This window comes from Rhincodon typus, chromosome 47 (assembly GCF_021869965.1).
Source record: "Rhincodon typus isolate 14 chromosome 47, sRhiTyp1.1, whole genome shotgun sequence".
NCBI lineage: Eukaryota > Metazoa > Chordata > Chondrichthyes > Orectolobiformes > Rhincodontidae > Rhincodon > Rhincodon typus.
In genome coordinates, this window is record NC_063378.1 from 9,461,804 (window position 1) to 9,473,833 (window position 12,030).

General features: G+C 46.1%; 1 protein-coding gene across 1 annotated transcript in view; it reads right to left on the reverse strand.

Annotated features, from left to right (window-relative positions):
• Positions 1-12,030, reverse strand: part of LOC125487942 (retroviral integration site protein Fli-1 homolog) — a 41,734-nt gene that overhangs the window by 681 nt on the left and 29,023 nt on the right. The window contains exons 2-5 of the mRNA XM_048620607.1: positions 3,745-3,944; positions 2,436-2,578; positions 1,418-1,621; positions 56-127 (exon numbers count right to left, since the gene is read on the reverse strand). Coding sequence (XP_048476564.1) covers positions 56-127; positions 1,418-1,621; positions 2,436-2,578; positions 3,745-3,944 — 619 coding nt within the window. The remainder of the gene's footprint in view (positions 1-55; positions 128-1,417; positions 1,622-2,435; positions 2,579-3,744; positions 3,945-12,030) is intronic.

Here is a 12,030-nt window from a genome sequence, read left to right on the forward strand (position 1 = left end):
CCACACTTACCCCCTGCCCCGATGCTCCCCCCCCCCCACAGGGCACCGCACGTACCTGTTTTGACTGGAGGGCGTGCAGCCTGTTGACTGTGAGGGTTGGAGTTGGGATAACTGAAGGTCGGGCTATCTGCAATCACACAGCAGAATTATTACTGACACCAGTGATTCCATCTCACACACACATCAACACAGTCAGGAAGCTTCAAATTATCCCTGTCACTGGAAACATCTCCCACATCCCCTGCTCTGAAACTTTCTGATAGATTCTCAGGACGCAGGCATCGCTGCCTGGGCCCAGCATTTATTGCACCGTCCCTAGTTGCCCCCTTGAGAAGGTGAGGGTGAGCTGCCTTCTTCAACCACTGCAGCCCATGTGCTGAAGGGTTGACTCACAATATCTCCTGGGGAGGGAATTCCAAGATTCTGACCCAGCGACACTGAAGGAACGGTCGATATATTTCCCAAGTCAGGATGGGGAGGGGCTCGGAGGGGAACTTGCAGGGGATGGTGTTCCCATGTATCTGCTGCCCCTTGACCTTCCGGATGGAAGTGGCCGTGGGTTTGGAAGGTGCTGCCTGAGGGGCCTTGGTGAGTTTCTGCAGTGCATCTTGTAGATGGTACACACTGCTGCGACTGAGCGTCGGTGGGGGAGGGAGTGGGATGTTTGTGGATGTGGGGCCGTCGAGCGGGGGCTGCTTTGTCCTGGATGGTGTCGAGCTTCTCGAGTGTTGTTGGAGCTGCCCCCATCCAGGGCAAGTGGGGAGTATTCCATCACATTCCTGACTTGTGCCTTGTCGATGGTGGGACAGGCTTTGGGGGGAGTCAGGAGGGGAGTTACTCGCTGCAGGATTCCCAGCCTCTGACCTGCTCTTATAGCCGCTGTGTTAATGTGGTGGGTCCAGTTGAGTTTCTGGTCAATGGTAACCCCCAGGATGTTGATAGTGGGGGATTCAGTGATGGTAACACCATTGAATGTCAAGGGGCGATGGTTAGATTGTCTCTTATTGGTGATGGGCACAGCCTGGCATTTGTGTGGCGCAAATGTCACTTTCCACTTGTCTGGATATTGTCCAGATCTTGTTGCATGCGAACACAGACTGCTTCATATCTGAGGAGTTGTGAATGGAGCTGAACATTATGCAATCATCGGCGATCATCCCCACTTCTGACCTTAGGATGGAGGGAAGGTCATTGATGAAGCAGCTGAAGATGGTTGGGCCTAGGACACTACCCTGTGGGACTCTGCAGAGATGTCCTGGGCTGAGATGATTGACTTCCAACAATCACAACCATCTTCCATTGTGCCAGCATGACTCCAACCACTGGAGCATTTTCCCCCCAATACCCATTGATCCCAGTTATGTCAGACGCCCAGCTCTCTGTTAGCCCAACCTGCCGGTTGCCTGGTGACACTCACTTTCTCTGAGATAGTTGAGGTGAGAGAGTAAAATCTCTGTGTTGTAGGTGGTGGTGAGACGCATCATGTCTTCCTTGGTCATCTTGCAGAGCTCTTTACCATCGATGTTCTGGAAGAGATGGCTGTCGATATCGGAGAGAGTATACTCCTTTACTGCCCAGTCAAGCCATTGCCGTACGTGTTCCTGGCTCCATACACATGGGTCTATGCACAAAGGAAAGACAGAGAATGGGCAAGAACCCCAACAGCAGCTCCTGAGCTCCCAGTTCGAGCCTCACTCACCCACCTCTCCACCCAACAGGCAATGGGATCGATCACACCTGTCCCCCCCCAGACCCCAAACACACACCAACCCAGAGGGAGGGCAGCCAGGATAGTGGCTGGAGCAATCGGTGGGAGGTAGTGAAAGGCGGGGAGGGGGAGATGTATTGGGAGAAATGTAGCGAGGAATTGGAATGATTGATACAGAGATGGTAGTCAGGAGGCAGTTGGGTCTTGACACAGTCCATGGTTGATTGGGACATCCCTGGAACAGATGTCACACCCTCACAGAAAACTGCACGTTTCTTTGGAATGTGCCGGGCACTGAGACCGGAATGATCCGATCCTACAACTAAACCCTCCCTCCCTGAAATGTCAATAGGAGCAGGAAGATCCCACCAGGAATATCACAAGGCAGCACCAGGAGGCAGTGTTTCAAAATCACCCTTTTCCAATCTGTGTGTCAGCACACACTGCGTTTTTCAGTGAGTGTGGAGTGGGGTCTGTGTGTGTGTGTGTGTGTGTGTGTGTGTGTGTGTGTGTGTGAGAGAGAGGGTGTGTGTGTGTGTGAGAGAGAGGGTGTGTGAGTGTGTGTGAGAGAGAGGGTGTGTGTGTATGTGTGTGTGTGTGTGTGAGAGAGAGGGTGTGTGTATGTGTGTGTGTGTGTGTGTGTGTCAGTTTGTGTGTGTGTGAGAGAGAGAATGTGAGGTTCTATTGGAAAGCCCTTTGCTCTGGTTTTTCCAGCCTCCAATCTTACCAGCAGGAACGATAACCCTTTTCTCGTTGTTCGATGGGCTGTCTCGCTGTTCACTGTAACTGGCAGGATACGCTGATTGCGATGTGTCAGCACCACTCATTAACTTATTCCGTCTTACAACACTGCAGTCTACTGGTGACTCTCTGCTGGGACAACACAAACGTGAGATCAAGGTAAACCATTGCTTCTCTCAGTGACCAATGACCATTGAACCAGATCTCAGTGCGATTAAACGTTTAACTTTCCTCAGTCCATCTCTTCCTGAATTCCACTTTGGATTTTTTTAGAGGCTGTCCTCTACCAAAGGCCCCTTATTCTGGTCTCCTGAACCCTCAGAGATGGAAACACCTTCTCTATATCTGCCTGATTGAGACCCCTCTCAGAATTTTATGATTCTATGAATTTTAAAGACTTTGATTAGGTCACCCCTCACCTTCCCCTTTTCGAGAGAAAACAGTCCAGACTGCTCAGTTGCTCTTGATGGTTATTTCCTCTCAGTTCTGGAAAAATCCTTTGTCAATCAGTTTTTTACTATCCCAGTGCCTCTGTATCCTTTAAATAATACAGACACTGGAACTGTGCATGGTGGTCCGAGTGTGGGTCTAACTGAGGGATACGGAGACTGGAACTGTGCACGGTGCTCCGAGTGTGGGTCTAACTGAGGTATACGGAGACTGGAACTGTGCACGGTGCTCCGAGTGCGGGTCTAACTGAGGGATACGGAGACTGGAACTGTGCACGGTGCTCCGAGTGTGGGTCTAACTGAGGGATACGGAGACCGGAACTGAGCATAGTGCTCCGAGTGTGGGTCTAACTGAGGGATACGGAGACCGGAACTGAGCATAGTGCTCCGAGTGTGGGTCTAACTGAGGGATAGGGAGACTGGAACTGTGCACAGTGCTCCGAGTGTGGGTCTAACTGAGGGATAGGGAGACTGGAACTGTGCACGGTGCTCCGAGTGTGGGTCTAACTGAGGGATACGGAGACAGGAACTGTGCACAGTGCTCCCAGTGTGGGTCTAACTGAGGGATAGGGAGACTGGAACTGTGCACAGTGCTCCGAGTGTGAGTCTAACTGAGGGATACGGACACTGGAACTGTGCACGGTGCTCCGAGCGTGGGTCTAACTGAGGGATACGGAGACAGGAACTGAGCATAGTGCTCCGAGTGTGGGTCTAACTGAGGGATACGGAGACAGGAACTGAGCATGGATCTGACTGAAGGACAAGGAGACCGGGAATATACAGGCTGACACAGGAGGAAGATCAGTCGAATGGTTTGCGTACTGACTGTTTGTTAATGTCCTGTACCTTGTACCATTTACTTGCTCAACCTCTCGCTTGACCATCACTCGGCCACTTTGACAGTTCCAGTCCTGTTCAGCCATCTCTGGGCTCCCTTTCCCAGTCTGAGTGAAATCGCCCGAAGCAATCTCAGTCTTCAGCAGCTGAGAGGCAGCGTAGGACGACTCGTACAGGACTTGATCTTCACTGACTATGGAGAGAGCTTCCTGAAGGGACAAGAAGAAAGTGGGAATCAGATCATTGGCTCTGCAATCCTCATCACTCCTTTATTCTAAAAAATCCTCCCCTCTTCAGGTTAATTGCTGCCTCTGGTCAGTAAAAATTTCCCTACAGATGTCTCCATCAAGTTGTTTGGACATGTAAGGACCCACATACTGGAGCAGGTGGCACTACACCCTTCTGTAGTGCAATGGGACTGTCCCTGGCTCTGGGTCGGACACCCTAAAACCTTTCCCTTTCATTTTACACAGTAGTTTCATAGCCACAGTTGATGAATTTGCTGTGGGGTTTTTGCAGTTTTATGGAATGTACAGTTGCTGGTCATTCTGTAACAGGTTCTGTAAACAATCTCCACTGCCCGTGTACAGTCATGCCTTTTTATACATCTTCCCCATCCAGCCTCAGTCACTGTGTGCCTCATGTATTCATCATCTCCCTTCTTCGATTTTAACTGACTGATGCTGGCTGTAGGGCTGACACCAGGTCAGGGTGGAGAATTGGGTGATCAATGGCCAGTTGGGGACAAACACCAGGGGTCAGCATGGGAGGGGTCAGAGGCACGGGGAGGGGTCTGGAGTATAAGGGTTGGGTCAGGGAGACCATGGGAGGGGTAAGGGGGAATAGGCGAGGGGTCAGGGAACCATGGGAGGGGTTGGGGGTATAAGGGTTGGGTCAGGGAGACCATGGGAGGGTTCAGGGACACCATGGGAGGGGTCAGGGTCACGGTCAGGGACATCATGGAAGGGGTCAGGGACACCATGGAGGGGTCAGGGACTCTATGGGAGGGGTCAGAGGCACAGGGGAGCAGTCTGGGGAATAGGGGTGGGGTCAGGGAGACCATGCGGGGTCAGGGACACCATGGGAGGGGTCAGAGGCACAGGGGAGCGGTCTGGGGAATAGGGGTGGGGTCAGGGAGACCATGGGAGGGGTCAGGAACACTGTGGGAGGGGTCAGATGCTGAGGAGAAGGGGAAGGGTCAAGGACATGATGAGTAGGGTCAGAGACATCATGGGTGGGGTCAGGGACAGAATGGGTGGGGTCATGGGCATGATGGGTGGGGTCAGGGACATCATGGGAGGGGTCAGAGGCACAGGGGAGAGTCGGGGACACCATGGGAGGGGTCAGGGCCACTAGGGATGGGGTCAGGAACACCATGTCGGGGACACAAGGGGTAGGGTCAGGGACACCATGGGAGCGGTCAGGGCCACCATGTGAGGGTCATGGACACCAGGGGTAGGGTCAGTGACACCATGGGGTAGGGTCAGAGACACTATGTGAGGGTCAGGGACACCATGGAGTGGGGTCAAGGACACCATGGGGTGGGGTGAAGGTCACCAGATGAGAAGCACCTGGTATCCCTGAGTGAATGGCTCCAGCCCCCAACTGCCCCCCCACCAAACACTCCCAGGACAGGGACAGCGCGGGATTAGTTACAGAGTAAATCTCCCTCTACACTGTCCCCCCATCAAACACTCCCAGGGCAGGGACAGCACAGGGTTAGATACAGAGTAAAACTCCCTTTACACTGTCCCTCATCAAACACTCCCAGGGCAGGGACAGCACTGGGTTAGATACAGAGTAAAGCTTCCTCTACACTGTCCGTATCCAAACAATCCTGTGTTCCTATTTAACTCTCTCTCTGGTTTTTATGTACGGAAGTACAACTCCTCAGATTATATACACATTCTCTGTGTTGAAAGGTTTCAAACAAAAATGCTGATGAGTAACAAGTTTCTGAATTCTGAGTTTCACTTCTGTAATTCTGATGCCACAGCCCACCGAATGAAACCTGTTTGTAAATAACAGCAGCACCCAACCCCAGAATAAAGTATTGCTCCTTTCTCTGTTCGTCCTCACCCTTTCAGAAGAACTTTCTTTATTGTAAAATGAAGGGAATGCTTTCATCAGAATTCAGTCACCGAGCCTGATGATGTTGCTGTGTGTATTTTGTATTCCTTTCTGTTTCTGAATGTGTACATGTGAGAATGTGTTTGTTAATTTTATATACCAGTCTGAATGTGACTGTGTAGGTGAGGGTAGTGGACTTAATGTAGTTTAATCCTCGGATGTAGGAGTCCAAAGGGGCACAGGTTTAAGGTGAGAGGGGAAAGATTTAAAAGGGACCTGAGGGGCAACTTTTTCACACAGAGGGTGGTGTGTGTATGGAATGAGCTGCCAGAGGAAGTGGTGGAGGCTGGTACAATTACAACATTTAAAAGGCATCTGGATGGGGACATGAATAGGAAGGGTTTAGAGGGATATGGGCCAAATGCTGGCAAATGGAACTAGATTAATTTAGGATATCTGGTCGGCATGGATGAGTTGGACCAAAGGATCTGTTTCCATGCTGTACAGTTCTCTGACCTGGTGTGGATTTCAGCAAAGCCTTGGGTAAGGTCTTGCATGGGAGACCGATAAAGAAGGTAAAAACACATGGGATCCAGGGTGACTTGTCAAGTTGGTTGCAAATTGGCTTCGTAGGTGGCAGAGGTGGTGGGGGAAGCTGTTTATGTGACTGGAGCCCTGTGTACAGTGATGCCTCACAGGGACCAGTGCGATATATAAATGAAGAAGATAAGAATATTGTGGGGGGGCGGGTATGGTAACTCAGTTTGTGGATGATGCAAAGATTGGCTGAGTGGTTGACAGTGAGGAGGAAGCTGTTAGACTGCAGGAGGATACAAACGGATTGGTCAGATGGGCAGTTCAGTGGCAGATGGAGTTTAACCCTGATAAATGGGAGGGATGCACTTTGGAAGCAGGAACAAGACAAGGTTGTACTCAATGAATGGCAGGACACTAGAAAGTTCAGAAGAACAGAGGGATTTTGGGATGTTTGTCCTCAGACTCCGGAAGGTGGCCGGGCAGGCCCATAGAGTAAAGGACTCTTGCCTTTATCAGTCAAGGCATAGAGTCTAAGAGCAGGGAGCTGATGTTGGAGCTGTACAGGACGTTGGTGAGGCCACAGCTGGAGTAGTGTGTGTGGTTCTGGTCCCCACACTATAGGAAGGATGGGATTGCACTTGAGGGGGTGCAGAGGGAGATTCCCCAGGATGCTATCTGGGATGGAGTATTTCAGTGATGGAGAGAGGCTGGAAAAGCTGGGGTTGTTTTCTCTGGAGCAGAGAAAGCTGAGGGGGGACCTGATAGAGGTGGATAACATTATGAGGGGAATGTGGATAGAGTGGATAGAGAGCTTAGTTGAAGGGGTCAGTAACAAGGTGAAATAATTTTAAAGTGAAAGGCAGAAGGTTTATAGGAGATTTAAGGAGAGACATTTTCACCCAGAGGGTTGTTGGGGGGAGGTCTGTTATGGCCTGCCTGGGAGGGTAACCTCACAACCTTGAACAAAAGCACTTGGGTGAGCACTTGACGTGCCATAACATTTAAGGCTATGGACTTACATGCAACTCCAGTCCCACAGCAATGTTCTTCACTCTTAACTGCCCTCTGAAATGGCTAAAAGGAGCAATTAGGGACAGGGCAACAATCTTCATCAAGCCAGTTATGCACAAAATCAACAAAGAGATGAGAGAGGGAGGGGAGCTGAGTCCCTGGTGAGACAGTAAATGGTTCGAGTGAGGATGGAAGGATACAGAGAATAGAAAAGGAGACAAATAACATTTTGGTAAATTCCAGGTGGGAGAGCAATAGGTGGGAATAGCGGCTTCAGATATATCACCAAGATCTCAGACTATACCAGCCAATCTGATGGGGCAATTAGCAGAAAATTATCCATCATTATCAATGAATATGAGAAACTTTTGTTTCAGGGATGACAGTTTCTATAGATCAATAGTTAGAAAAACCCATACCTGCAGGATAGGGTGGTAAAGAAGGTGTATGGCATGCTTGTCTTTATTGGTTGGGGAACTGAGTCCAAGAGTCAGGATGTCATGTTGCAGCTTTATAAGACTTTGGTTAGGCCACACTTAGAGTACTGTGTTCAATTCTGGTCACCACTTTACAGGAAGGATGTGGGGGCTTTGGAGAGGGTGCAGAAGGGGTTTACTAGGATGCTGCCTGGATTAGAGAGTATGAACTATAAGGAGGGGCTCGAAAAACTCGGGTTATTTTCTCTGGAGTGACGGATCGTGATGGGAGACTTGATAGAAGTCTATAAAATTATGAGATGCATAGATAGGGTTGACGGTCAGAATCTTTTCCCAGAGTTGAAATGTCTAATACGGGGAGGGGGGGTGCAGTAGTTAATATGAGAGTGGGAAAGTTGAAAGGAGATGTGAGGGGTAAGTTTTTTTAAACAGAGAGTGGTAGGAATGTGGAACGTGCTGCCAGGGGTGGCGGTGGAGGCAGGTATGATAGGGGTGTTTAAGGAGCTTTTAGTTAAGCACTTGGATATGCAAGGAATGGAGGGGTATGGATCAAGGGCAGGCAGAAGGGATTAGTTTCATTTGGCAACATGTCCGGCACAACACTGTGGGCTGAAGGGCCTGTCCCTGTGCTGTGGGATCTCTTGGTCCGACAGCCAAACAACTGGAATAAACTAAATGGGGCATTTACAATGTACACAATGCAATGGCATAATTAATTTCCATTAGGGATTTTCCATTCCAACAGGTCAAAAAGTTGAATAATATCTATCGGTGGAGGCTTCAATTCCCATTGATCAATATCTTAAACAGTCTCCACCTGCTCTACTGCAATACCTACAGATAATTACCTGCAATGATTTTCAGCAGGTATTTCACACACTCACAATAGTGAACATTTGAATTAATGCACATCTGGATGATTGGCACATCTTCTAGATCAATAATTGAAATCATCTTCATCAGAGGATCTCAATTTCCTGTAGTTTATGAACTGAATGAATATCTATAAATAGGATCTGCAATTCTAATAGATCACTAACTGGATTAATCACCATCGATGGAATCCTCAGGAGCTATGGGATAATAAATTGATCAAACTCTTTAGTGGGACGGCCAGTTATTACAGATCAATGACATTAAAAAAATCCGGAATAGCAGGATCCCCTGTTCCAATAGATCAATAACTGGAATAATCTCTATCAGCAGGATCCCCTGTTCCTATAGACCAATAACTGGAATAATCTCTATCAGCAGGATCCACCGTTCCTATAGACCAATAACTGCAATAATCTCCATTAAAAGGATCTCCTGTTCCAATAGATCACTAATCTTAAACCAGTTTCTAAAATGCAACAACATAAATTATTTCCACCAGAGGGAGCTCCCATCTCAGCACTACAATAAATTGATTAATATCTATGATCGGGACCTACAGTTCTCTAGATCAAAATCTTGAACCGCTTGTACAGCAATGCCTATAGATTAGTCCCTGTGATAATTCTCAGCAGCTAATTCACATAGGTGTGCCCCTGAAATAATGTATATCCGTGTGATTGGCATATCCTCTCGATCAATAATTGAAATAACCTCCATCAGAGAAGACTCAATGTCCTATAGTTTATGACATGATCTCCAGTTACTATAAATCAGTAACTGCATTAATCACCAACAATTGAATCCCCTGTATCTGTGAGCTAACACATTGATAAAAAAAAACCCTTTGGTGGGATGGCCAGTTGTTACAGATCAGTAATTTGAAAGATCCCCATTAAAGGGGATCTCCAGTTTCAATAGATAACTATCTGCATTAATCACCATCAATCAAATCCTCAGTAGCTGTAGGTTATAAATGGATAATCTCCATCAGTGAGATGCCCAGTTATTAGTGATGCATAACTGCAATAATCTCTATCAATGATCAATTGATGGAATGATCATCATAACAGAATCTCTACTTACAATAGATCAGTAACTGGAATAATCACATTAACAGGATCTCCTGTTCGTATTAAGTAATAACTGTAATTATCTCCACTAACATGATCCCCTGTTCTTATAGATCAATCACTGGATCAGTTGGACCTACTGCTTCTATAGGTCAAAAACTGCAATATTCTCCATCAGCAGTATCTCCTATTTCTGCAAATAAATAACTTGAATAATTTCAATCAGCAAACTGCTCTGTGCATATGGATCAATAAGTGGAATTATCTTTATTATCAAAACTCCTGTTCATAAGTCTCTGCAACTGGATTCATCATGATCAGCAAATTCCTTTATTTTTCTCTAACTGGAATTATCTCCATCAGCAGAATCTGCTGGTTCAAGGAATCACCAACTCAAAAACATTAGCAGAATCACCAATACCTTTACATCAATAAATGGAATCTTGTTCCGAAGGATCAATCATTAGAATAATCTCAATGAGCAGGATCTCCTGTTCCTATAATCAATAACTGGAATAATCCCCATTTGCAGAGTTTCTGGTTCCTACAGATTAATACATGGAATAATGAGGATGAACTCCTGTACCTAAATATCAATATCTAGAATAATCCCTATCAGCAGGATCGCCTATTCCTATGGATCAATATCTGGACTAATTCACATCAGCAGGATCTCCTGCTCCTGTAGATCGATAACAGGAATAATTTCCATTAGCAAGATCTCATGTACCCATAGATCACTAACTGGAATAGTTTCCACCAGCAGGATCTCCTGATCCTGTACAGTAATAACTGGAATGATATAAATCAGAGTGTTTACAATTTCTAAAATGCAATCACATTTCAAAAAAAGTTGAGCGGTGGAGCTTTGATCTCAACAGGTCAATAAATAGAATTTTATCTATGATTGGGACCTACAGTTTCTCTAGAGTAAAATCTTGAATAGCCTCCACCTGCATGTACTGCAATACCTAAAGATTAGCCCCTGCAATGATTCTCAGCAGTTAATTCACGCGCTCACATAGGTAAACCCTTGAATTAATACAAATCTGTGTGATCAGCAAATCCTCTAGATCATTAATTGAAATAATCTTCATCAGACAAAACTCTGTTTCCTACAGTTTACAAGCTGAATGAATGTCCATAAACAGAATTTCAAGTTACTATACATTAGTAACTGCATTAACACCATCAATGGAATCCTTTGTAGCTGTGAGTTCATACATTGATAAAATCGCTTCAGTGGGACAGCTAGTTATTACAATCAATAAATTGGAAAAATCCCCATCAAAGGTATCCCCAGTTCAAATAGATAGTTAACTGCATTAATTACCAACAATGGAATCCTCAGTAGTTTTAGGTTATATATTGATAACTCCATCAGCGAAATGTCCAGTTATTAGAGATCAATGGGATCTCCTTTTCTAATAGATCAATTAATGGAATAATCTTCATAATGGAATCTCCAGTTCCAATAGATCACTACCTGGAATTATCTCCTTCAACACAATCCCTGTTATGGTAGATCAATAACTGAAAATATTTCCATCAGCAGGATCTCCTGTTCCTATAGATCACTAACTGGAATAATATCGATGAGTAGGATCTCCTATACCTAAATATCGATAACTGGATTAATCCCCATCAAAAAGATCAAGCTGTTCCTAAAAAAAACATTAACTGGAATAAACTTCATCAGAAGCATTACTTTTTCCTATGGATCAATATCTGGAATAATCTACATCAGAAACTTCTCCTGTTCCATCAGATGAAGAGCTGGAATAATCTCCAACAGCAGGATCTACAGTTCCTATAGTTCAACAAATGGAATAATCTCCTTCAGCGGGATCTCTGATCCTATAGATTAATAATGGGAATAATCTCCATCCACGGGATTTTCAGTTCTTATAGATCAATAGTTGGAATAACCTCAATCAAAAAAGAACCCACTGATCCTAAAGATTGGTAGCTGCAATAATCTCCATCAGCAGGATTTTCTGTTCCTGTAGATCAATAACTGGAATAATCTCCATAAGCAGGATCTCCTGTTCTTGTAGATCAATAACTAGAACAATCTCCATCAGCAGGATCTCCTGTTCCTATAGATCAATAGCTGGAATAATATCCATAAGCAGGATCTCGTGTTCCTATAGATCAATAACTGGAATAATTTCCATAAACAGGCTCTCCTGTTCCTATAGATCAATAACAGCAATAATATCAATCAGTGGGCTCTCCTGTTCCTAAAGATCAATAACTGTAATAATCTCCATCAGGAGGATCTCCTGTTCCTA